The sequence below is a fragment of the Vigna angularis genome, chromosome 8 (genome assembly GCF_016808095.1).
Source record: "Vigna angularis cultivar LongXiaoDou No.4 chromosome 8, ASM1680809v1, whole genome shotgun sequence".
Classification (NCBI taxonomy): Eukaryota; Viridiplantae; Streptophyta; class Magnoliopsida; order Fabales; family Fabaceae; genus Vigna; species Vigna angularis.
The window spans coordinates 1895132-1921784 of NC_068977.1; the positions used below are offsets into that span (position 1 = coordinate 1895132).

The window sequence follows — 26653 nt, forward strand, 5'->3', positions numbered from 1 at the left end:
ACCTAGGTCATCTTCTCTTCCACCTAAAAACCTAGTCATTGTCACCGACGATGACAATAATAGTTGGTGACTTTGTAACCGTTGGTGGTGCACCTCCTTCCTCACCATCCATACAGTGTAGCATTTTTATTCCCTCTATTTATGGCCATCTTCTCTATCAAAGCAAAGCAACTTAGCCCTAAAACCTTTGACCAAATTCGTTGCCTCACGATGTGCCTAATAACGTCGCTTGCACTGTCAACAACACTCCCCTTTCTCATCTTTTTTGCACACACTATCTTTGTCTTCCCCAACTTGAGATATGAAGCAGCGTCTCTTTTTCATGGCACCCCATCAGTATTGATGGCATACCCCTAGGCATGCCCAAAACAAATTCAAGATTAGTTGAAGTCATAGAAGATGATTAAATATGTTTTACGTATTTATAATATATATATATATATATATATTAAAATACATTTAACGTTGAAATTTTATCGAGTAATTGATATTTTTAACTGAAAAATTAGAAAATTTAATATTTTAAAATAATTAATAAACTGTTATTGTTCGAAGAGTCTTCGGCCGAGTACATATTAGATCATGTACTCGAGATGTTCACGAATACAGAGTAAAACACAAGCAAAGTTTTAAATTGATTTGAATGGAAAGATTTCTTTGAAATATATGTAAAGTTAGAATTTCAAATTGCTAGAATTTATATTAGACTTAAATATTTAATCTTATTATTTATAAATAATTATACAAATTAAATTAATGTTTTTTATATAAATATTTATTTTATAAAGCATTAATGAGAGTATGAATTTTATAACGTCCTGAAAACAAAATTGAAAAAAAGAAAAGTGTTAAAAGGAATGACTCCAAAAGGACATGTTTTAATGAATAAATAATACATATTCAAGTATTCTCTATTAAATTTGATTGATGCATTAAATAGTTGCACAACTTATCATAAATGCCTATTTTAATCAACGTCATAAATTCAATACAATTTGTGATTGAATAATTTTCCTACATATTATATAAGAATGAAACATTTTTTCCAAAATTGCAAGAAATTATTGAGAAAAGATGATCTCAATCTCCAAAATTGGGTTGATACTTTCTTTGATTTTAAGAATACTTTCTCCTTTTCCATTGAAAGGAAGTGAGGGTGGAGTTGTAGAAGGTTATACTTTTCCTCCTGACAAAGTAGATATTCTAATATACAATTTTGTTTCAAAGAACTTGACAATTCATTGCAAAGACAAGCATCATGATCTTGGGATATACACATTGAATTATGAGGAAGCTTATAAATTTAGTTTTAAACCTAATTTCTTGAGGAAGGTTACTTTGTACTTTTGTAGTTTTAAATGGATTGGAGGAAGTCATTATTTTGACATTTATAACGAAGATAGAGATGATTGTAGTCAATGTGCATGGACGATATTCAAGAAAGGACCGTGTAAACATTATCCTAACTATGATGTTTGTTTTAAGTGGGAACATTAGAAAGTACCTCTCTAAGATGGTTTCCCAAAACTATAGAAATTATATAATAATATAATAAAATAAGTGAGGGAATTTTATGACATAAATGTTTTGATGATGTTCTATTATTTTATTCCTATTTTACTTTTGTTTATCTTATTTTATTTATTTTTTATCTAATAAATAGATACTTATGCCTTTTTTTTAATATCAACATCAAACAAATCACATAATCTCAATTAAAATTAATATACATGTCAAAAAACAGATATAAGTATAAAATTACTACTAGTTTCCTTTATTTATTCTAAAATTTTGGACTCAATTGCTTTAAGCTCTTTATCTGATATGATGTTCCAAAAACATGAAGAAAACTTATATTAATGTTCTGAGAACATATTTATAATCATAATAGAACAAAGATTTTTAGAGAACTACTAAAATTGCATACATGATTAAAGACATTTCATGCAATCAATATTAACTAAAAAGATAGAAATTGTACTTATTCTATTTTAAAAATTGATTGGTTAAACATCTTATTCATTGAAAGTGTGCTTTGATCTAAAAAGAGATAAAATGAGTTTAAAATTCTCAAAAGATAGTAGAAAAATTCTAGAGAAAAGACCGTAGAAAGGTAGAGAGTTTTATAAAAAGAAAATTTTTTTATAATAGAGTTTTATTTATGTTTAACATCCTTTAATAATAAAATATTAAAATGTCTTAACTAATTTTTAAGTTTTCACAATAAATAAGATATGGATGATGAATGATTATGTTATGGTTATGAAATATATATATATATATATATATATATATATATATATATATATATATATATATATATATATATATATAAATGATTATTAAATTTGTTAAATAATTAATTCAAAGTAAGTGTTAACTCGATAGAGAAAATTTGAATAACAAACATGTAGTAGATACGATTAATGTTATTAAAAGAAATTAGAAACAATTATATTATATTATGAATTACTAATGTCTTTTGTTGTATTTTATTCAAAATGAGTATAAATTAAATTTAAATGATGAATAGTTAAAGATGTAATGCAATTTATTTAATTAACTATACACACTTAGTTTAATTTTAATAAGAACGAATGTAAATTAAAATTTAAAAGTTATTAATTGGAAGTAATTAATTTATAAAATAAAAAAAATATATAAACCAATTTATTAATAACATTTAACAGAATTACATGATTTTAAAAATAGGTTTAATTGCTTCCTTTGTCCCCAGTTTGGTTGAATTGTGTCAAATTCATCCTTATTTTTAAAAAAGTTTCATTGTCGTTCTCACGTGGTGTAAAAGTTTCATTGTCGTCCTCACGTGGTGTAAAAGTGTCAATTGAATCCAAACATAGAAAAAATTTGTGTCAAAGTAGTCATTTTTCCTATATCTCTCTGTGTCTTCCTTTCATACAATCAAGTACAGATATTCATTTTACCTTAAAATTTTAAAATCAACTTTACACATTAATTTTTTTTAATTAATTTGTTTCAATTTCAAATAAAAAAATTAAGATCATTTTGAAATAAGAGTGAATAAAATATTAATTACTTTAATATATATAAATATATAATATAAATGTCATTACAATTATTTACTTTAATCCACTTCTCTTTCTCTATCCTTTCTTCTCTTCTCTGCTTCCGTTCCCTACCAATGTCCTCAACGAGGTTCGGATTCTTCTTCTGCCATTGTCAAAGGCTCTTCCCAGCACCATCTTCTTCTTCTTCCTTTGCTTTTTCACGCCCAAGACTCCTCTCTACCACTCCATATCCACTCCAATATGAACTCATTATCAACCGTCCATCTTACCCTCGCCCACCAACTGTTCGACCAATTGACTCACCCGAACCGGACGACCCAGCTTCCGAGACTCGCCCCCAACTCGACAAGGCCCAGAGGAAGTACTATAACAAGCGGAGGAAAAGGATGTACGGCTCCGATTCCGACCAAGAGGGCGCTGGGCGCCGTGACGAAGGGTTCGTGGAGTTGAAGCCCGAGGTGGTGGAATTCCCCACGCTGCACAAGAGGGAGGAAGAGTTGTACTTCCACGACGCGTTTACGTATCCCTGGGAGAAGGACAAGCATTACAAGATGGTTTATCAGTTGGAGAAGAAGTACTTTCCTGATCAGTCGCTTGACAAGGCCTTTCTCCAAGCGGGACAGTCAAATATCAATAGTGCAAATGTTGATGTTAAAGCAGATGGACGGGGTGAGGGTAGGAAGAAAGATGTTGGGGTGGATGAAAAGTTGGTGTTTTTTGAGGGAAAAGAGAAGGGCGAGGGTGAGAGTGGAAGTAGAGAACTGAAGGAGAAGAAGGTTGAGGAGTTCTTCAAGGATTTGAAGAAGGTTCCTGGTAGTAACAAGGATGTTCAAGTTGGAGAGCCTTTTCTTTCGTCAAGGAGGACTGGTCTTCCTCCCGTGTGGGATAGTCCGCATGGCACTGTGGTTTTGGTCAACAAACCGAAAGGTCAACTTAACATTACACATTATATTCATTCATTTCTTTGCTTCACTATGAAACTGGAGTTAATTGTGCGCTATGAAATGCTTGTTGTAAAATGCATGCAAGTTTTATTCTGGGCAGAGGAGAAACTATTACATGGTTTTGGACTCAGTGAAGAAGAAATTATTATATATCTAAAACTACCATAGTCATTACAAATCTAATCTGTCGAAGACATAACATGTAATAAGTGTGGACCTATGTCGTTTAGAGATTGGTGAGGACTATGGATACGTGGTTCAATCAGACCATATAATAATTATTCAGGGCGGGGGGAGTATGGTTGATGCTCACGAATGAAAACATAGTGCAGTAGTGCTAATGAATCATGTAGTCTAAGATTCATTATTTTTGTGGTGTCATATTTATGGATCTTGCAGGGTTAGTTTTATTTAAGTTTCTGTTTATTTGGTTATATATATATATATATATATATATATATATATATATATATATATATATATATATATATATATATATATATATATATATTATATACAGTTTTGTTTTTTCTCAAATTTCCATTTATAAAAAACTTTGTAACTTTGAAATTTATTAAAGAATAGATATATTTTTGCCTGGCAATGAAAATTGAACTGCCATGTAACTCTTTTGCAGGTTGGACTTCATTCACGGTTTGTGGAAAGCTGCGTCGCCTTGTCAAAGTGAAAAAGGTTCTTTCCGCCGCATGTCTTTACTTTAGTTTGCTTCTCTGTGATGACTAATATATCTGATTTACAGGTAGGTCATGCTGGGACCCTTGACCCAATGGCTACTGGTTTATTGATTGTGTGTGTTGGCAAAGCAACGAAACTGGTAGACAGGTGATTGAAAATTTTAAAGTTTCCTGTTTAAGTACTTAGTAGCGTTGCCTGTTTCACTATCTTATAATTTTTATTTTGGTTGAAATGTTTTATCCGAGTAACTTTTCTGGACACTTGAACTTCTCTGTTTCAGATATCAAGGAATGATTAAGGGTTATAGTGGGGTTTTCCGCTTGGGGGAGGCTACTTCAACATGGGATGCTGACTCACCAGTGAGTTTAATTTAGTTTTCTCATCATTATGAACCAGAAAAAAAGTGTACTTTTGCCATCAATGGAACAACATAAATTCATGTATAATAACCTTTTCAGCAAAAAAGTGAATAACCTTTTTGTGAATTGAAGTTTAGAACATTTTGTCTATATTGCTTTGGCTGCAATAAGAATCAGTCGATCTTGAAACTTCAGCTAATCATCCAACCCCAAAGAACGTCTCAATTTAGTAGGTTGATCCATCAGGAGAGAGATAAATAAATAATGACTTCTATTTTTAAAGTGCTGCTTAGCATGGAAACCTTGAATCTTTTACAAAGAACACAACTACTAGCCTGCCCTCAACTTGTGCTGAAAGCCCGTATGTGCATTGTTAAAATTGAGATACCTGTTAGCATGGATTCAAATTCGGCAACCATTAAGCAGTTTGTTATGCAAAATAATAACTATTTGATCGATGTATGTCTATATTTATGTTTAAAATCTCACTTTGAACGAAGCATGTCTGAATATTGTATTTGCTGCTTGAAACTTGAACAATGTTCAAGCGTGGAGTGTTGAACGCATGTCATTTGATGTGACTCATTAGTCCCGATGATGGAGAATTAAAACTTGTATTTAATATGACAGTACATTTTGTTTAACTTTAAACCATTTGCAATATCTTCACTGATAATCCAACTTAATTTGTAGGTCATTCAACGTGAGCCATGGGAGCATATCAAAGATGAGGATATAAAGAGGAATGCTTTGTCCTTTTGTGGGGAGATCTGGCAAGTTCCTCCTATGTTCTCAGCCATTAAAGTAAGAACTTTTGCCATTCTTGAATTGTGCTTTGGGCATGGTGTTGAAGTATTTTTTTGCCTTATACGTCATTAGAATATTTGAGGTGTTAAATTTGTCTCTGATGTGTAATTGTTAATTGAGTCTACTTAATTTAAATAATTTTGGTGTAAAAATTTGCAACTTCATCTATTTGTAATAGTTTTAAACTCAGTTCAGTTTGTAATGCATCAATATTATCTGCGTCATGGTTCATTCGGAGCAGTTTAGCGCTGGGAAATTTTATCTTTTCTAAAGGTTTGTGAGAAAACATGATATCATTGTTTAATTCATATAAATGTCTTCACCAATTGGAAAAGAAAGACGTCTCTTCTTGTTGCTGTTGTGGTATTTTATATTAGTTATTAAGGAAACTTGCTCAGTTCCTTACATGTTGTCACTACCTCTTCATAGGTTGGAGGTGAAAAGATGTATGAGAAAGCAAGGAGAGGAGAAAGCATTGAACTTTCACCTAGACGAATTTCAATTTTCCAGTTTGACACAGAGCGCAGCTTAAGTGACAGGTAGCCGTTTGGTAGCCTCCATTCTAAACTCCCTGCCCTTTCTGAATCAAGATTTAGCAGAGCCATTTATAACAGTTGAAATGATTACTGGTGGACAACAAAATAAATGCATGTCAGTGATCACCCAGAAAATTTTTTGCCATTAGGAAGTTAACAAGAAACCTGAAAAAATGTTGCCATTATCATTCTTGAAATCCAATCAAAGTTTAAATCTTCAACCTTTTATGCTCTCAATAATTTTGTTTACCGACCACGGGACAGTACCAAGAATTTGTCCACCAGCCAAAGGAAAAGGTTCTAAATGCTATAAACTCCTCAAAGTGGCAGGTTATACATAAGTCCTAAAGACTAGAAAAATGTTTTGAATACCTGGTTAAGGAAGAATGCTACTCTTTGAGCTCCAAATAAAAAACTCTATGGTTAGGAAGTTAAATGCTTCTGTGGCCTTTGAATCTATAACCAAACAGTTGTTTTGATCATAATAAAAAATTTTGCCAAGAGAGAGAATTCTCCTTATAAAGTATCTTTGGAAATTATCTGCTTTTAGAGTTTTAGCTGATTTGTTTTATTTTCAACCTACTATATCCGTGTTATATTATTTTTGCAGACAAAATTTGATTTTTAGAGTAACATGTTCCAAAGGAACATATATTCGGTCACTTTGTGCAGATTTTGGGAAGGCTCTTGACAGGTATTCGTTTATTATTCCTTTTCTTTACATTTCTTTCTCATAACAAGAACAAAATGCTCAGTCATTACGAGAGCAACGTGACTTGTAGAAATATTGTCAATCTCTTGTTACAATTTTCTTACCTCATTTATCCGTTGATTTAGTTTTCTTCTTGCCTGTATAATAGTCCATGATGATTTAGTCCTTTCATGCTAGATTTCATTTTATTCCTTAGTTGCTATCAGCAGAGACTCTATCCAACATGGTTAATTTAGTATCAAATATTTCAAATGAAGTCGATGTTTAAATTTTAGTCTGAAGTATTCAGTTGGTGCAAAAATGAGTATGGTCAGGTAGACGAGAAAATACTGTAATATCCTTCAACACCAAAGTTGAGTTGCTATTGTTGACCTATTGCTGTAATTTTGCAGCTGTGCCCATTTAACTGCTCTCCGAAGAGATTCAATTGGTAAGTGGTCTTCCCGTTGAGGTGACTTCCAAGAATAATTGTGTAAAAATGTTTATATGGTCCTCTTCTTATCTTCAGGGCAATATTCAGCAGACGATGCATGGGACTTTGAAGAGCTGGAAGAGGCTATCACTAAAAGCTATCTCTAACATCCTTGCCATGTTGCTCCCTCCCATGATAATGGGATTAAGATCCATGGCATGCTCTTCTTTTCGGGTAAAAAAATGCAAAATGCTTTAGGGGTTGCTTTGGTTTGATAAAATATTTTTTTATTTTCATTTTTTTTCTTTTCACTTTTAATCGTAAAGGATCTTATTTTTATTTTGTTTTCTGATTTAAAGACTTGCTTAAGAAAGAAGCATTGAATACATAAAATGAAAACAGGAAACCATAAAAAATGTTTTTGTTGTTTCTTATTGTTTTCATTTTTCTCTATGCAAACTTTTGAAAACAGAATGGGAAAATGGGTTGTATTTAAAAGAAAAATTAAGAAAAGCTTTCACAAACTATGTATGACTCCTAATAAACAAAATGTCAAGCATGTATTCCTTTCTCTAAACTTTTTTTTTGTAGTTTTAGAGTTCTTTCTCGACATATCAGGTATATGAAATCGAGAGCAATGTTCTGTAAAATTTGTTTTGTATTTGTATGGAGAAAAATATTAATGCGCTGAAAAGCAAAATTCTAGATATGTGGTTTTGTAGATGAAGTGGCTTGGTCTAATGTATTAACTTTAAAAATTTTACTTGACAAAAGTAAATTTTTTTTACATTGTCATTTGATAAATAACTTTTTATTTGTATTGCTTATTTTTGTTCCACTTGTGGAAATATAGTTTGTTAGTGTTATATGAATGAAATAGAGTAACATTAGTTTCAGTTATGCATAATTTTAATTATAGTTTCCATTGTATTGAGAAAGTGATATTGTGAGATTATTTGGTGCATGTTTGGTCTGGTCGTGCATCCATGATTCACGTTTAAGCTATTTTGACTAGTTTTCATTTTTTAAATTCAAAACGTGGAGATTCTAGTTTCCTTATCTCCTTCTTCCCTTTTCAAAATTTCAAGCTATTTTTATTGCTGACAAAGTATTGTAGCTGTAACTAAATATTGACTCTGGTGTTGTTGACTCTGTACCTGAAATTTAACATAACATTGAAGTGGAGGATCCTAAAGTCCACATGTCAAATGTGTTATCTCACTCATGAGACATTTGTCTATAAACATGATTGGTTGGAGTTCTTCAAAATTCCTGGATGATATAAGTTTTTCTTCTTAAATCTAGGATGATAGATGAGCATGTGATTAATTTGGCCATATCAGTAGGACTACATAAGTGATAAAGTTATTTTTAAGTTTGTTTAAATCCATTTTCAGTAAATATAGTTTCTTGAATGTAGGAATTCTTAATCCCTATAAAAAGTTAATTGCATGTCTGATTTTCTACTTTTTTGAAATTTAACAATTTAAGTATGCTGTTAATATGTTATTTAGCTGTAAACATAAAATGTTTATGTGTTCTTCAATGGTTATCATGTTGATATTTTAGGTTGATAATTAGATAGCAAAAGTGCAGTTCCAATTCTTCCCCAAAAATTATTGTCGAAATAACCAACAAATTAAATACAAGGACTTTGGAGGTGTTAAAAAACGTGAGATTTTGTGATTAATACAAAATGACAAATAACTTTTATTGTTCAATATCATTTTATATTAACTATAAAACATCACATTTCTTAATATATGAATACAAAAAAGCAATATAAGGAGACAAGATAACAATCAAGTGACATACTCAATAAAAAAAATTGAACTCTAAATATTCAATTGAAAAAAATAAAAATTTTGAATACCCAATAAATAAAAAAGATTTGATAAGGAATCAATTGAACATATCAAAATTTATGAGAAGTTTGAAATTTAATTATGTAATAAAGTTGAATTAGATGTGCAATTAATAGTAAATAATGGTTAGTTAGGGTATTTATATGTCTACCTCACTTCAAGAAATGAATCTTATTTGAAGTTACCTTATCAAAGAGGAAATTCATGGATTCAATCTCCAAAATCATGATAATACTTTGTTCGTTTTTAGTTCTTCTTCTGCAATTGAAAGGTAGAGTCACTGCAATTCCAATTCTTCCTACAAAAGTTACAGTTGAAATAACCAACAAATTAAACATGGAGTCCTTGACTTTTCACTGCAAAGACAAGTACAACGATAAGGGTCTTGTTACACTCGATGTTAATAAAACACATCGTTTTCGATTTTACCCTAATTACTTTTTTCCTATAACCTTGTACTTTTGTCGCTTCGTATGGATAGAAGCTGAGTTTTATTTTAACATTTATGTACAAAAAAGGGATGGATATTGTTTCCACAATCGATGTTCTTGGGAGATCACTGAGAATGGGCCATGCAAGATTAAATCTGAATCTCGAGAATGCTTTATATGGAAGAAATTTTATGTCCAAAAAAATAATACTTTCTCCTCATAATTTTTTATAAATTTATGAAGATTAAATAATATTTATATTATATATGGAGTTTTACATTTATTGTAATTAGCCATCGCATTCGTACCAAAATCTATCAACGGTTAGATTTACTGAAAATGAATTTTTTTGCAACAATTGTAACGCAAAAAAATAAAAATCCCAATGGCATTGTCTAAAAAAATGTAACTAGTTTTAATTATTTAAAATACAATTGCAATTAGTTTTAACAATGTCTAACATTTGTAATTAATATGCTTGTTTAAAAATCAATTAATAGACATTATTTATGATTTTAATAAAATTGTTGGTAAATTAAGTAATATGATTATTTTGTATACTTACGTTTTCAGAGCTCATTGATCGCAAATTGTAACGCTTAATTAATTGTAATTATTTAACGGCTGTGATTAACGTATACAACAAATTTTCTTAAGAAAACGTACGTTACAATTACCGCAAAAAAAATTCCTAAATGCAACGTCTGGTAATTAATACCATTATTTAAAAGGTAGTTACCTATAATTAATGCAACGTCTAAACTTTGTTATAATAATCTCAAATGCCATTAATCGTAATTCATATATAACAGAGTTAGGGATGCAAAATGTAATATGTATCTACAAATATTTGTTACGGATGTACTCATATTTACACCTATTCATTATTTATAAAAAAAAATAAAATTAAAGTTAATTTATATTTTATGAAGTTAAATTTAATTAAAATTAATTTCTGATTTATTAAGTTAATTTTAATTAAAATTAAAATTAATTTCAATTTATATTATATATATATATATATATATATATATTTAATTTCATTTATATTTTATTTTAAAATTTTATAACATATTTCTTTTAAATATTCACAAATATTCATGAATACATGAAAGTTTTAAAATATCAGTAAATAATTTTTAAATAGGTATCTAATGATAACAAACAAGAAACAAGTTGGTTTTATTTTTTGTTACCGATTAAATAGTTTAGATAGTGAATAGACACTGTACATGTTCTTTTATCCCTAGGCAATGTTAAAACAAAAAAAAAAAAAAATCGAAAACACAACTTTTAAATAATTGTAACTTTTAAACTATGATTGATTGGAGTTCTTCAAAATCCCAATATACAAGTTTTTCTTCTTAAATCAATGTTCTTAATTTAATAGGAGTTTAAAATTTTCAAAATCTTTGTTATAAGGAATTGGTAGGAATCAAAGAACATGATACAAGATAATTTTAGTGATATACTAATGAAAAGAATAATTTGTTATTCATTAAATATACAAAAGGATTTCTCATTTAAATTCTCACTTGACTCTTCTAAACCAAAACTATTTACTTGATAAAGTCTACAAAAAATTAGATTACTAAAAACTTTCGAAAAGAAATATGCGTAAATTTAATTTATTTTCGTTAAAACCTTAAAAAATTAAGCCTTGAATAATGAATATATAATTATACTGTTACAGTGTTAACTTTTCAAACTAATTATAATTGTTATTATATTTTATGTGAGTTTCCAATGTGTTATAATTTTTATAACCTCCTACTTAGTTTTGTTTTAATATAAATATTTTATAAGATTCACTCTAAATATTTTTATTTGTCACTTTAACTTAAAAGTTTACTTTATTAATTTAAAAAATGAAGAATAGAATATTAAATTTCAGTTTTGGTCAACTTATTTGAACAAAATATTGGAACTTAAATTTACGAGGCTGCGTTGGAAATGTTCCTATTAATTGACAAAGAAACAAATTATTAAATAGTAATATATTATTAATAGTAATAAATGAGGTTGGAATTCTTTATTGGCATTTAATTTATATGTATAAATAGATGTAAATTTTATATAAAATTTAATTTTGTATAGTTAAGTTACATATACAATTTACATAGAGTTGTTTTGTTAGACAATGAGTTAATGGACTTTAATTTTTATATAATGTTTTAAGTCACCTTTTTAATAAATTATGCATAATTATTGATACGAATATTTATATATGTGCTTAATATAAAAGAAATTGGTCTTCTTTGAAACCCTATCAAAGAAGTCATCGATGGATTCAATCTCCAAAGTTATGCTAACATTTTGTTCTTTGTTATTGTTTTCTTTACACTAAAAGTTGGTGAAACATATCGTTTTCGATTTTATCTTAATTACCATTTTCGTTTAACCTTATACTTCTGTCACTTTGTATGGTCAGGTAGTGATAATTATTTTAACATTTACCTGCAAATAAGGATGAATATGTTTGTTTCGGTGTACATTTTTCTGTGTGTCTCTGTTGCTCCTGGATGTCTGGGATGCTTGCATTTCTTCAACTGTTGTCCTTCGTATTCACCAAAGGAGGGGGAGGTACCTGCAAAGATACTCCGACGCTCAAGTTAGATATGAGTTATGGAGCTGAAGCTCAGAAGAGAGTAATTGGATACTGCTCTGAAGTATTATTCAGGATCTCTAGAGCGTAAAGAGAACGTCCCTGGACTTTGGTCCTGTCACTGTATTTATAGGTAAAATAAAAATAACCACCTTACCTAAAAATGTGGTTAGTGGCTTTGACAAATATCTAAGATATTTATGTTATTACATAAATATCCTTACTACATAACATGCCCCCCAAGTCCGAGTTAACCGTTCCGTTTTATGGACGTGGTAACTATAGGACTTATGAGTTTGAGGGAGGCTGTCTTTGCTGTAATTAGAGAGCGTGTTCCTGGTTATTGCTCATGTGTGGATTGAACGTGACCGAGTGGTTGAATTTGATGGACCAAAAGGAGGCGAAGCCAAACGGCAAAAAGCTGGAGCAAGTGAGGCCGAACGTGAGGATACGTATGACCGAGCGGTAGAGGCCGAGTGGCATGCGAGGCCGATCATGAGGACGCTCGTTGACAATTGAATGTTGAGCGTTGAGGCCGAACGACTGACTGAGTGGACGCTCGTTGACAATCGAATGTCGAGCGTTGAGGCCGAACGACTGACAGAGTGGACGCTCGTTGACAATTGAATGTCGAGCGTTAAGGCCGAACGACTGACCGAGTGGACGCTCGTTGACAATTAAATGTCGAGCGTTGAGGCCGAACGACTGACTGAGTGGATGCTCGTTGACAATTGAATGTCGAGCGTTGAGGCCGAACGACTGACTGAGTGGACGCTCGTTGACAATTGAATGTCGAGCGTTGAGGCCGAACGACTGACCGAGTGGACGCTCGTTGACAATTAAATGTCGAGCGTTGAGGCCGAACGACTGACTGAGTGGACGCTCGTTGACAATTGAATGTCGAGCGTTGAAGCCGAACGACTGACTGAGTGGACGCTCGTCGACAATTGAATGTCGAGCGTTGAGGCCGAACGACTGACTGAGTGGACGCTCGTTGACAATTGAATGTCGAGCGTTGAGGCCGAACGACTGACCGAGTGGACGCTCGTTGACAATTAAATGTCGAGCGTTGAGGCCGAACGACTGACTGAGTGGACGCTCGTTGACAATTGAATGTCGAGCGTTGAAGCCGAACGACTGACTGAGTGGACGCTCGTTGACAATTGAATGTCGAGCGTTGAGACCAAATGACGAACGCCTTCGATGTTGAACGACAGATTCTTTGAAAGTAGATGTTCTTGGGCGAACATAAGCTAGGCTATGGGGATGGTCCCCTAAGTTTGATTGTTTGGGTGTTCTGGGGCGAACATCTACCAGCGGGAGTGTGTCCCTTTGTTCGATGCACCTGGGTGTTCTAGGGCGAACATCGGCCAGCGGGAGTGTATCCCTTTATGCACGTGTTGTTCGATGCACCTGGGTGTTCTAGGGCGAACATCGGCCAGCGGGAGTGTATCCCTTTATGCACGTGTTGTTCGATGCACCTGGGTGTTCTAGGGCGAACATCGGCCAGCGGGAGTGTATCCCTTTATGCACGTGGGTGTTCTTGGGCGAACATCTGCTGTGTTTAGAAGTGCTTCAGGATGATTGGCTTTCAAGTGTCCGTTTTTATGTACAAGATATGTTTATCTGCACTGTAAGAAATAATATTAAGCTGTAAGCATATAGGTTTTGATCAAGTTGCAAACCTGGTGGCCGAACGTTAATAGGACGTGCCATAGATGGTCGAGCTGTAGATGTCGAGAGGCCGAGTGTGAGGCCAAGTGTTTGGACGCTCGTTCACAATGATGAGCGAATGGCCGAATGGTTGAGGCCATGGATGGCCGAACGTCATTGAGGACCAATGTGCGAACATCAGTTGTAGTAGAATGAGCGAACGCTGGCGGATTCGAGTGGACGAACGATATTGAGCGGGTGGCCGACACTCCATTATCCGACGAACGTTATTGAGCGAACGTTGTGCATTCGAGTGGACGAACGCTTGGGATCCGAACGTTGTCGAGCGTTAAAGTCTGAGTGCGAGGACGAACGCTCGTCACATGGCTTGTCGAACGTTCGGATCCAAATGGTGAGGGCGAACGGCAAACAACAAGGACGCTCGAACACAGGCTTTGGCGAGCGCTTCTTGAACGCTCGTTTGTACTGGACTGTCGAACGTTCGGATCCAAATGATGAGGGCGAACGGCAAGCAGCAAGGACGCTCGTACGCAGGCTTTGGCGAGCGCTTCTTGAACGCTCGTTTGTAATGGACTGTCGAACGTTGGGGCCGAATGCGGGAGCGCTCGTATTGATGAATGGTCGAGTGGTAGTGGCCGAACGTTGATAATAAGCAAAGTGATGAACCCTCTAGGCCGAACTTTGATGATCACGCGAAGGGACGAACGCTCTGGACCGAACGTTGATGATAAACAACGTGATGAGCACTCTAGGCCGAACGTAGATGATCATGAGAAGTGACGAACGCTCGAGGCCGAACTTTGATGATCAACGAAGTGACGAACGCCCTAAGCGAACGTTGATGACGGAGCGGATGAACGTTGGTGACCGAGTGGACGAACGGCGGGGATCGTTTGAACGTTCGTCCCCTTGCTCGTCGAGCGGTCCAAGCCGAGCGGAGTGTCGAGCGATGTTAGGACGCTCGTTGACATGAGTTGGCGAGCGCTTCTTGAACGCTCGTTGAAATGGATGGACGAGCGCTCGTTGAAATGGATGGACGAGCGCTCGTTGAAATGGATTGACGAACGCTCGTTCACATATTGATTTTCGAGCGTTCGTCTTTGTAGGCGAGGCCGAGCGATCTACTGTTTGAACGCTCGTCAACATTGATTGTCGAGCGTTCGAATCCAATGGTCGAGGCCGAACGGCCGATTGCTTGAACGCTCGTCCATAGCCGTGCTGGAACGCTCGTTCACAAGGCTTGTCGAGCGTTCGAATCCGAAGCGTGAGGACGAACCGCTGATTATTGAACGCTCGTCCACATTGAGTGTCGAGCGTTCGTTTCCGAAGGGTGAGGACGAACGGTCTGCTTATCGAACGCTCGTCCACATTGAGTGTCGAGCGTTCGGATATAAAGACGAGGACGAGCGGCTGCTGTTTGAACGCTCGTCCACATTGAGTGTCGAGCGTTCGGATACAAAGACGAGGACGAGCGGCTGCTGTTTGAACGCTCGTCCACATTGAGTGTCGAGCGTTCGGATACAAAGACGAGGACGAGCGGCTGCTGTTTGAACGCTCGTCCACATTGAGCGAAGAGACGAACACTCGACAATCTAATGGCCGAACGATTGGCCCTAATAGAACGAACGTCGTTGGCGTGAGGGCGGTTTGGACGCTCGACACGTGAATGCTTGTCACATGGCTTGTCGAGCGGTATTTGAACGTTCGCTGAAATAGATATTCGAGCGGTATTTGAACGCTCGTTAACAAGGATTGTTGAGTGGGGTTGGAACGCTCGTACACGAGAATTGACGAGCGGTCGAGCAGTGTGGACGCTCGTACACACGAATTGACGAGCGCTTTGCGAACGCTCGCTGAACCAAATGACGAACGCTCTAGGCCGAACGTCAGAGGAATGCAATGGCCGAACGTTGATGTCGTACGAGGGGCTGTATTTGGGACGTTTCAGGACGAACGTCATTGACGTACGTGGGGCCGAGTGGGGGACGTTTAAGGACGAACGTCATTGACGTACGCGAGATTGAGATTGGGACGTTTCCGGACGAACGTCATTGACGTACATTGTGATTGTCGAGCGTCCTCGAAGCCGAAAGTCGAGGTCGAACGTTGGAGTATTTGAGGAATAGAAATTGGGTTGGATGACGTGGAGGCAAAACTGAATGACGCGTGGGTTACGCGAGGGTTGCGGAAGACGTGGAGAATGGGTTTGACCAGACACCGAAAGTGTTTACCCTGGGTGACAACCGTCTTCCTCCCGCCTCTCTGCCAAATCTATGGTTACCCCAAAAAACCCTAGAATCAGCGACACTGCGGAACGGCTGATTCTGATGCTGTTGTTGTCGACGAAAGTCGCGATCCAAGATGATCGAAGACAATGGAGTCCCCAGGCTTGGGATGAACTGGCGGCTTTGCCCTTGCGGTGGCACTTTGATGGCGATGGCTTGATGTGGTTGTCACCTGAGCCGCACCTGATGGAGTTTGAAGATGACGGAGGTGGCGCCACCGCTGCGACACCGAAGAGGATAAGAGCGCGACAGTGGCTCTTGAATCACGACGATGATGCGTGGTCAGGACAGGGCCCGGTTTGGGGTTTTTCTGTTCTCGGTCTCGATTCTGTTCCTTGGGGTTTCAATTCCTGTGTGAAGAGTTCGCCATTTTGAATGCGTGAAGATGGCGTTGACAGCGACGCAGTGATTTGAAAAAGCGGCGGCGCCATTGAGCTTTGGGTTGCGATTTGGGAATTTAGGGTTCCCGTTGTTCTGCGATTTCTGGCGTAATTTAGAATTTGGGGAAATTAGGAATTGCGGTTTCGTGTGGCTCTTGTTTGCAGAGGAGAAGACGCAAGGGTTCCCTGGAGAAGATGGTTGCATGTGTAGGAAGATTGCATGTGTAGGAAGATTGACTATGGTGATGTGCTGCGAAGATGCGCGATGGAGAATTCGCGTCTGAGAAAATGGTTGTCCCTAATCACAATTTGGGTGCAGATTGCCATGAAGAAGGCACGATTTCACGACGGCGTTGTTCGAAGATTGAACTAGGATGTGCGAGTCGAGTTTTCAGAGGTTGGGTTTGATTTTTGTGTCTTGCATTATTGCGTTTCAATGGTTCAGGTGGAGATGGATGGTGGATTTGTGGTTCAGGTGCAGATTTGTGGCTTTGATTTTCGCGGTGGCGTTAATGGCTCGCGGAGGAGATTCCCTGGGGGTGATGCGACAGTAGCTTAATTTGGGAAAGGGATTCGTCAAGGCCGAGGCTCCTCTTGTGGCTTCTTTGGGTTGGCACTCGGCCCCACGGTGGGCGCCAAAATGTTTCGGTGTACATTTTCCTGTGTGTCTCTGTTGCTCCTGGATGTCTGGGATGCTTGCATTTCTTCAACTGTTGTCCTTCGTATTCACCAAAGGAGGGGGAGGTACCTGCAAAGATACTCCGACGCTCAAGTCAGATATGAGTTATGGAGCTGAAGCTCAGAAGAGAGTAATTGGATACTGCTCTGAAGTATTATTCAGGATCTCTAAAGCGTAAAGAGAACGTCCCTGGACTTTGGTCCTGTCACTGTATTTATAGGTAAAATAAAAATAACCGCCTTACCTAAAAATGTGGTTAGTGGCTTTGACAAATATCTAAGATATTTATGTTATTACATAAATATCCTTACTACGTAACAATGTTCATTAGTAAAAAAAGTTTCAACACATAGTATTTATGGTTAGAAACGAAAAATGTCATGTTAACATTTGTTAGTGACATTATTATAAATAAATGTAATAAATTAAATATTAGAATAATTCAAATTTTGATGTCATATTAAAGGCGTTCATAACAAAATTAATACATATCTGTTAATTGAGTTCGTGTAGTTTAATTTCTTTTTGTTAATTTGGCGATGTTGTTATTTTATTTCATCATTGTCTTTTAGTATTAAGAAACATGATATTTTGTTCTTAATATAAAATGATAAATAACTTTTATTACTTAATATTATTTTATATTAACGGTAATATATGTATAAACAAAGGACAAGATAACAATTAAGTCACACACTTAATTAAAACAATTAAACTCCAAATACTCAACTGAAAATGATAAAATTTTTTAATACACAATAAACCAAAATATTTAATAAAAACTCAATTAAAAATACTAAAATTTATGTGAAACTTAAATTTAATTAATTTTTTTAATTAAATAAATATAAATCTTATCTTACAGATCATTTTTATAAAGTTTCGTTAGAAGAAAAATTATTAATAAATGATGGTGAGTGATTCATATGGGTATTTATATGTGTAGTTGTTGAAAGAGAAGAAATAAATCTCATTTGAAATTAGCCTATCAATCAAAGAGGGGAATTTATGGATTCAATCTCCAAAATACTTTGTTTGATTTTAGTTCTTCTTCTGCAATTGAAAGGTAAAATCACTGCAACTCCAATTCTTCCTACAAAAGTTTCAGTTGAAATAACCAACAAATTAAATATGAAGCATTTGATTGTTAACTGCAAAGACAAACATAACAATCTGGGTGTTATTGAACTATATGTTAATGAAACATATACTTTTCGATTTTATCCTAATTACATTTTTCCTCAAACCTTGTACTTTTGTCACTTCACATGGTTATATAATGATCATCATTTTGACATTTATGTAGAATATAGGGATTTATGGTGTACCCACAATGTCTGTTCTTGGGAGATTTTTGAGAACGGACCATGTAAGATTAAACCTGAATCTCGTCAATGCTTTTCATGGGATAAAGTTTATGCAAAAATTAAATAAAATCATACTTTCTCTTTGTAGTTCTTTATAAATTTATAATATTTATATTATATATCAAGTTTCAAAGTTATTGTGATCGATTCAAAATCTGTTAATGGTTAGATTTATTGAAAAATGTTAGAAAATGAATTTTTAACTAGTTTAATTATCTCTAGCAATTATCATCCAAATTTTGGGATAAACTATCACAAATCCAAAGATATATTCAAATTGTAGCATTTAGAAATACAATAAAAGTTATGTTTAAATCCAAAAAATACAATTAATTATAATTCTTCGCCAGCAGCGATAAAAGTAATTTTAAGCAACAAAATAAAAATCCCAAAGCATCATCTAAAAATTTGAAACTAGTTTTAATTATTTAAAATCCGATTACAATTAGTTTTGACGCAATGTCTAACATTTGTAATTATAATATGCTTGTTTAAAATATCAATTAGTATACATTATTTTTTATTTTAATAAAATTGTTAGTAAATTAAGTAATATGATTATTTTGTATACATTGTAATTATTTAACGGCAGTGATTAACCTATGTAACAAATTTTCTTAAGAAAGCGTACGTTACAATTAAACGCAAAAAAAAAAAAAAAAAATCACACGTTAATGTAACGTCTAACCTTAGAAGGGAAATAATACGTTAATACAGACTTTTTTTTTTCAACATTTGAAAACAGTATATTTATCTTTTTTTTATTGAATCTAAAATACCTCAATGACAAAAAAATAATAATGAATTAATAAAAAAGTAAAACATATAATATATCAAAATATTGTTAAAAAATATGTCTTTAATTTTTTTTTTCTGTTATAATAATTTCAATTGTCATTAATAGTTATCTTTTTTTCAACAACAGTTATCTTTTTTCTTGTAAAGCAATTATAAACACTTTCTGATAAATTCAGAAGTAAATTCAAATATTTGTATAGTTTAATAAATTAAATGTTCTAGACAATTATTTAGTGTTAATCCGGAATTGTTAAATTCGTCTAACTAATTAATTAATGTTATAAACCAAGAGTTTTAAACTCGTTTTTAGTAGAATATCATAACATGTTGTTAAGAACCAATTACATATAGCTTAAATTAAGTGAACCATATAAAAAATGTGGATTGTTATAATTATTTTTAAATAATTTTTTCATTTAAATGTATTCTTCAACTAAGTGTTTAACCTATTACATCTTACCACTATTATAAGTAATTAATTTAATCATTATTTATGAAAAAGATTTAAAATAATATTTTCCTATGTTTCAAACGTTGTGAGATTTTATAATTTATATAAAATGACAAATGTCTTTTATTATTAAATATCCTTTTATATTAAATATAAAACATTGAAAATTTTAAATTATATATATATATATAAAAGAAAGAGGAGAGGACAAATAACAATCAAGTCACACACTTAATCAAAACATTTAAGACCTAATTGAAAAAGATAAAAAGATTTGAATAACAAGAAGCCAAAAAGATTTAATCAGAAATTAATTAAAAATACAAAAATTTAAGAGAAATATGACATTTAATTATTATTTTTTAGTTAAATAGATATAAACCTAATTTTACAAAACTGATTTAAAAAAATATTAAAAAATGATGGTTAGTCATTCAGGGTATTTATATGACTATTTCACTTGAAGGAGAAGAAATTAATCTTATTTGAAGTTACTCTATCAAAGAGACAAATTATGGATTCAATCTCCAAAATGATGAGAATATTTTGTTTGTTGTTTCTTGTTCTGCAATTGACAGGTATCGTCACTGCAATTCCATTTTTTCCTACAAAAGTTTCAGTTGAAATAACAAACAAATTAAGTAGGAAGGATTTGCATCTTCACTGCAAAGACAAGCATAACGATCTGGGTATTGTCGAACTAAAGGTTAATGAAACATATAGTTTTCGATTTTACCCTCAATTCTTTTTTCCTTCAACCTTGTACTTTTGTCATTTCACATGGTTGTATGGTGATCATCGTTTTGACATTTATGTAGAATACAGAGATTTATATTGTATCCACAATCTCTGCTCGTGGGAGATATTAGAGAACGGACCATGTAAGATTAAAAAATCTGGAAAGCGTGAATGCTTTGCATGGTAAAGCTTCTGAAAAATAAAATAAAATAATACCTTCTCTTTCTATTTGTAGTTCTTTATAAATTTATGGAGATTAAATAATATTTACATTATATATTAAGTTTCAAAGTTTATTGTCCTCGATACAAAATCTATTAATGGTTAGATTTATTGAAAAATGTTAGAAAATGAAAATTATCATTCAAATTTGGGGATAAAATATCACAAACCCACATATATATTTCAAACTGTAGCATTTAGAAATACAATAAAAGTTATTTTTAAATTCAAAAAATACAATTAATTGTAATTTTTCGCCAGCAGCGATAAAGTTATGCAACAATTAATTGTAACGCAAAAGATAAAAATCCTAAAGGCATTATCTAAAAATTTGTATCTAGTTTTAATTATTTAAAATACAATTACAATTACGCAATGTCTAACATTTGTAAGTATAATATGCTTGTTTATTAGGCAATATTTATGATTTTAATGCTAGAGATTATCTTAATAAAACTATTATGAAGTTAAGTAATATGATTATTTTGTATATTTTCGATTTCAGCAATCATTGGATTGCAAATTATTTTGTATGTTTTCGATTATTTTGTATAGTTTTAATGTATGTAAATAATTTTCTTAAGAAAACGTATACAATTAAAGCAAAAAGCAATTAATACATCTAGTAATTAATACGATTATTTAAAAGGCAATTGCTTGTAATTAATGTAGAGTCTATTCTTTGTAATAAAGAAAATAATACGTTAATACAAATTTTCTTTTTCAACATTTCAAAACAGTATATTTATTTTTATTATTAAATTTAAAATACGTCAATACCAAATAAGTAATAAATTAATAAAAAATAACAAATATACTATATCAAAATATTATTTAAAAATATGTGACAAAATATTGATAGTAAATTAGGTAATATGATTGCAAGTGATATATATGGTGATTCAAATATCAATTAGTATCTTTTTTATAATAATAATATTATTATTATTGTTATTATTATTATTGAAGATATTACCTTAATTAAGGAATTTAATTTAAACAAGAAGTCTTAAAAATATTAAAAGAGTAATAATTTATTCTTAAATACACAAATTGACATATACATGTATAAATGTATAAATGTGTATACATGTGATATATATATATATATATATATATATATATATATATATATGTATGTTTACCCCATATGCAAGAAAAGTAGCAAAATTTACAGTAAAAGAATGATGTCGAAAGTTACATCAGTAGGTTTTTTGTTTTTAACAATATTTGTTGGAGTGCAATTGAAGTGTGGTGAGAGTAGTGTTCCTCTTCTTCCTACTAAAGTAACCGTTCAAATAACAAATCGCTTAAGCATGAGATATTTGGCTGTTCAGTGCAAAGACAAACACAGTGATCTTGGGGTGCAACAACTCAATGTTGGGGAAACATATAGTTTTAAGTTCTTTCCTAAGTATTATTTTCCTACGACATTGTACTTTTGTCATTTTATTTGGTTGGAAGGAGATCATTATTTTGACATATATGACCAAGATCGAGATGGATATTGCAGTGGTAATACTTGTACTTGGGATATATTTCCCACTGGACCATGTCGCACCAATAAAGATCCTCGACTGTGCTTTGGATGGAATCCACCCTCTGCAGCCCAACAAAATAATAACAACACTCTACTTGTATGATCTTTTATTGAGAAGATTCAACAATAATCCTTCACTCCACTATAAGTGATTTGTTTTTTTTTCTCATGGTCTCTCTTTCATCATCTCTTATCCATTCAAATCTTATGATTTATTTTAATTGTTTTTAATAAGTTGTTTAGTAACTTAATCACACAAATTGATTTTTGTAAAAATCAGTTAAGTTTAAAAGTTCATTTTTTTAAAGTAGTATTAAAATAATGATTTATAGTTAGTCATAGAAAAATTTATTGTTTATTATCCAAATATTCATTAATGTATGTTAAAAATCTCATGTCAACTTCTTAACACGATCGGTATCAAAACTATATACCACAATTAATAATTGGATCTTCTTAAAAATGTTAGAATATGAGTTTTAAATTTATCAAATACCTTAATACTATTTTATAGGGTAAAATTTGGATGAAATTTTAGTGGATACAGAATTTAGCATAGTTAATTAGATTATCTTTAAAATTTAAATTAGAATTTATTTCAAATGTTAATGTTCTCATTATTGAACAGAGAAAAAGGTAATAAATAATTATCTCTAGCAATTATCATCCAAATTTTGGGATAAACTATCACAAATCCAAAGATATATTCAAATTGTAGCATTTAGAAATACAGTAAAAGTTATGTTTAAATCCAAAAAATACAATTAATTATAATTCTTCGCCAGCAGCGATAAAAGTAATTGTAAGCAAGAAAATAAAAATCCCAAGCATCATCTAAAAATTTGAAACTAGTTTTAATTATTTAAAATACGATTACAATTAGTTTTGACGCAATGTCTAACATTTGTAGTTATAATATGCTTGTTTAAAATATCAATTAGTATACATTATTTTTTATTTTAATAAAATTGTTAGTAATTTAAGTAATATGATTATTTTGTATACTTACGTTTGGATGGCAAATTGTAACGCTTAATTGTAGGTTTAATCCTTTTCGACATCCCTATTTGTGTAGGAATGTCTGAGATAGGTCCTCTTTTTTAAAGTGTATCAAAATGGTTCTTAATTTTGAAAATTGATATCAATTGAGTCTTCGCGTTAAGTTGGCTGGACGGCGTTAAAATAATTAATGAGTGGGATGCTGAGATGACGAACGAACGCTCGTCCACCAGCGAACGAACGCTCGTCCACCAGCGAACGAACACTCGTCGACCAGCGAACGAACGCTCGTCGACCACCGAACGAACGGTCGTCCAGTGTGAACGAACGGTCGTCCAGCAGTAAGAGGTCGACGAGCGTTCGTTCCTCATCTCAGCATCCCACTCATCAATTTTTTTAACGCCGTCCAGCCAACTTAACGGAAAGGACTCAATTGATATCAATTTTGAAAATTAAGGATCATTTTAATACACTTTAGAAAACGAGAACCTATCTGAGACCTTCCTACACAAATAGGAATGTCGAAAAGGATTGTAATTATTTAACGGCAGTAAATAACCTATGTAACAAATTTTCTTAAGAAAGCGCACGTTAATACAGACTTTTTTTTTACGTTAGAAGGGAAATAATACGTTAATACAGACTTTTTTTTTTTCAACATTTGAAAACAGTATATTTATCTTTTTTTTTTATTGAATCTAAAATACCTCAATGACAAAAAAAATAATAATGAATTAATAAAAAAATAAAACATATACTATATCAAAATATCGTTAAAAAAATGTTTATTTTTTTTTTTGTTATAATAATTTCAATTGTCATTAATAGTAATTTATCCGTAACAGAATTAAAAAAAAAAGAGAAAAAAATATAAAGCATAAATTTTTAAAAATTATAATTGGTATATTTCTTATAATTTTAATATTATTGAAGATGACACCTTTAATAAATATTAATTAAATTGAATCATTTAATTATTTAAAGGACATTTAGTATATTCATCGAGCATCAGGAGAAAAAAGAACTCATCTCATTTAAATTAATTATGATGTTAAAACAAAAGGATTTAAAATATTAAAATATTAATAAATGATTCTTAAATACAGAAACTGCCACACACACTCACACACATATATATATATATATATATATATATATATATATAAATGATTCCTCTTACGTAAATTTTTTATATTTATTTAATATTACTCTTCTCTTCTTGATATTATTTTCTACTTTATACTCATATATGTTCAAAATCGAGATGGACACTACACTAATAATGTTTATATCTAGGACATATTTGTCATTGGACCATGTCGGATTAATGATGGACCTCGAGAGTGTTATATATGGAATTAGAGCTGTCAAATGAACCCTTTTAATAAGATTTGGCCCTAGCCCATGTGGGTTGGGGCCAAAAAAGTCCACAGGGCCAAAATAACTCTTTATTAAAAAAGTCCACAGGACTAAAAACCCCTAAAGCCCTATAGGCCAGGGCCAACCTATGAGCTTTCCTTTTTACAAAATTTAACGTCCAGAAACATAATATCATCATACAAGTAATCACAAATCATGTGTATTTTTTATCCAGCTTTCATTTTGTCTTTGTTAGTAATAACTTATAACCATAATTGATTCATGCATAATTATATTTTTTTACCAATAAAATTAATTTTCTACTTCATAACTATTTATATATTAATTAGTTTAATAATAATGCTTTTATACAATTATTCCTTAATTTCCAAATTTTGTTTTGATAATTTTTTCATCTTAATTTTGGTTTCTTAATTTTGGTTTATAAATTTGACGGTTTAGAGATATCCACATAAAATAGGTTTAAAAGTTAAAAAATTTAATTTAATTTGTAAAATTTTGATGGACTAACGAATTTATTTATAGATGGTAATCTATTTTGTCACTAGTTTAAATCAATATCATTCGATTAAGATTTGTGATCAAAATTACATTATTTTTAATTGGTGTGAACATGTTAAAATTTTGACTTAATAACTTTTTAACCTTTTTAATTTTCCAAATTTAATAAAATTAATATTTATTATTTACAAAGTTATATAATTCTTTTAAAAAAAAATTTATGAAACGTATAATTTAGTCATTTACATCAATTTATATATTTTTATGTCTTTTTCATATATTTTATATTATATTCATTTGTCTTTTTTATTAGTTTCTTATTAAGAGACATTGATGTAATTTATTTATTATTATAATTATTATTTATTTTATATGTTAATAATTAAATACAATAATAATTTTAATTTTAGTATTATAAATTATAATATTATATTTATGTTAAAATATTGTATCTATTATTTAATTATTTTTTATTACAATCGGCTCAATTATGATAAATAATTCAATAAAAACGATCTTTGTTGGATAAAGATAAGTATGATTTTAAAATATTAATTTAATCTAAAAGGTTAGAAAAAAAATATGATTTTATAACCACTAGGATTACATCTAGATCTTGTATACTAACATATGTGATATTTATAAGAATTTTGTCTAACAAGGATTTTCACTAAAAAGTTAGTTATTTTATTACGTGAAATTAATTTTAAACTTTACAAAGTTTGTGGTTTAATTTTTTAATGTATATATATCTATACAAAACATTCAACAAAAGAATTTTATATGACAAACTATAAAAAATAAAAATTTTACACCGATATTAAAAATTCATCCAATCAGTAGATTTGAATTTAAAATCTATCCATAATTAATATTTCAAATATTTATATAGATATCAGAATTTGATTATTGAAAAATCAAATTTTCAACTGTGTTACTTTTATAATTTCTTTTTTGAAATTTTTTTCATTTTCTTTTAAATAAAAATAATAATAAAAATTTTCTTTTTTAACTTTCTAAAATAATAAAATTATATATTTAAAATATACTTATAATTAAAAAATTATTTTAAATAAGTTTTTATAAAATCAATATTTATACATTTATATTTAATTAAAAAGATATTAAATATCATGTCAATTTTGAAAATTATTGAAAATAAAAGAAATAACTAAAAAAACATTTAAAGTGAATTATTTAGTTTGGGAGCTAGCCCCATCCT

The 26653-nt window shown here is 31.6% G+C and overlaps 1 protein-coding gene and 1 long non-coding RNA gene across 2 annotated transcripts; both read left to right on the top strand.

Annotated features, from left to right (window-relative positions):
• Positions 1-3110: 3110 nt before the first annotated feature.
• LOC108318984 (uncharacterized) lies at positions 3111-8317 on the top strand. Its single transcript, XM_017549980.2, has 9 exons — positions 3111-3977; positions 4632-4687; positions 4755-4837; positions 4971-5049; positions 5743-5853; positions 6286-6395; positions 7003-7086; positions 7497-7534; positions 7613-8317. The coding sequence occupies exons 1-9, from the start codon at positions 3164-3166 to the stop codon at positions 7681-7683; spliced, it is 1446 nt and encodes a 481-aa protein (XP_017405469.1). The 5' UTR covers positions 3111-3163; the 3' UTR covers positions 7684-8317.
• Positions 8318-20701: 12384 nt separating this feature from the next.
• On the top strand, positions 20702-21015 carry LOC128193634 (uncharacterized). Its single transcript, XR_008245019.1, has 2 exons — positions 20702-20757; positions 20870-21015. It is a non-coding gene; the product is annotated as an uncharacterized LOC128193634 (long non-coding RNA).
• Positions 21016-26653: the final 5638 nt, after the last annotated feature.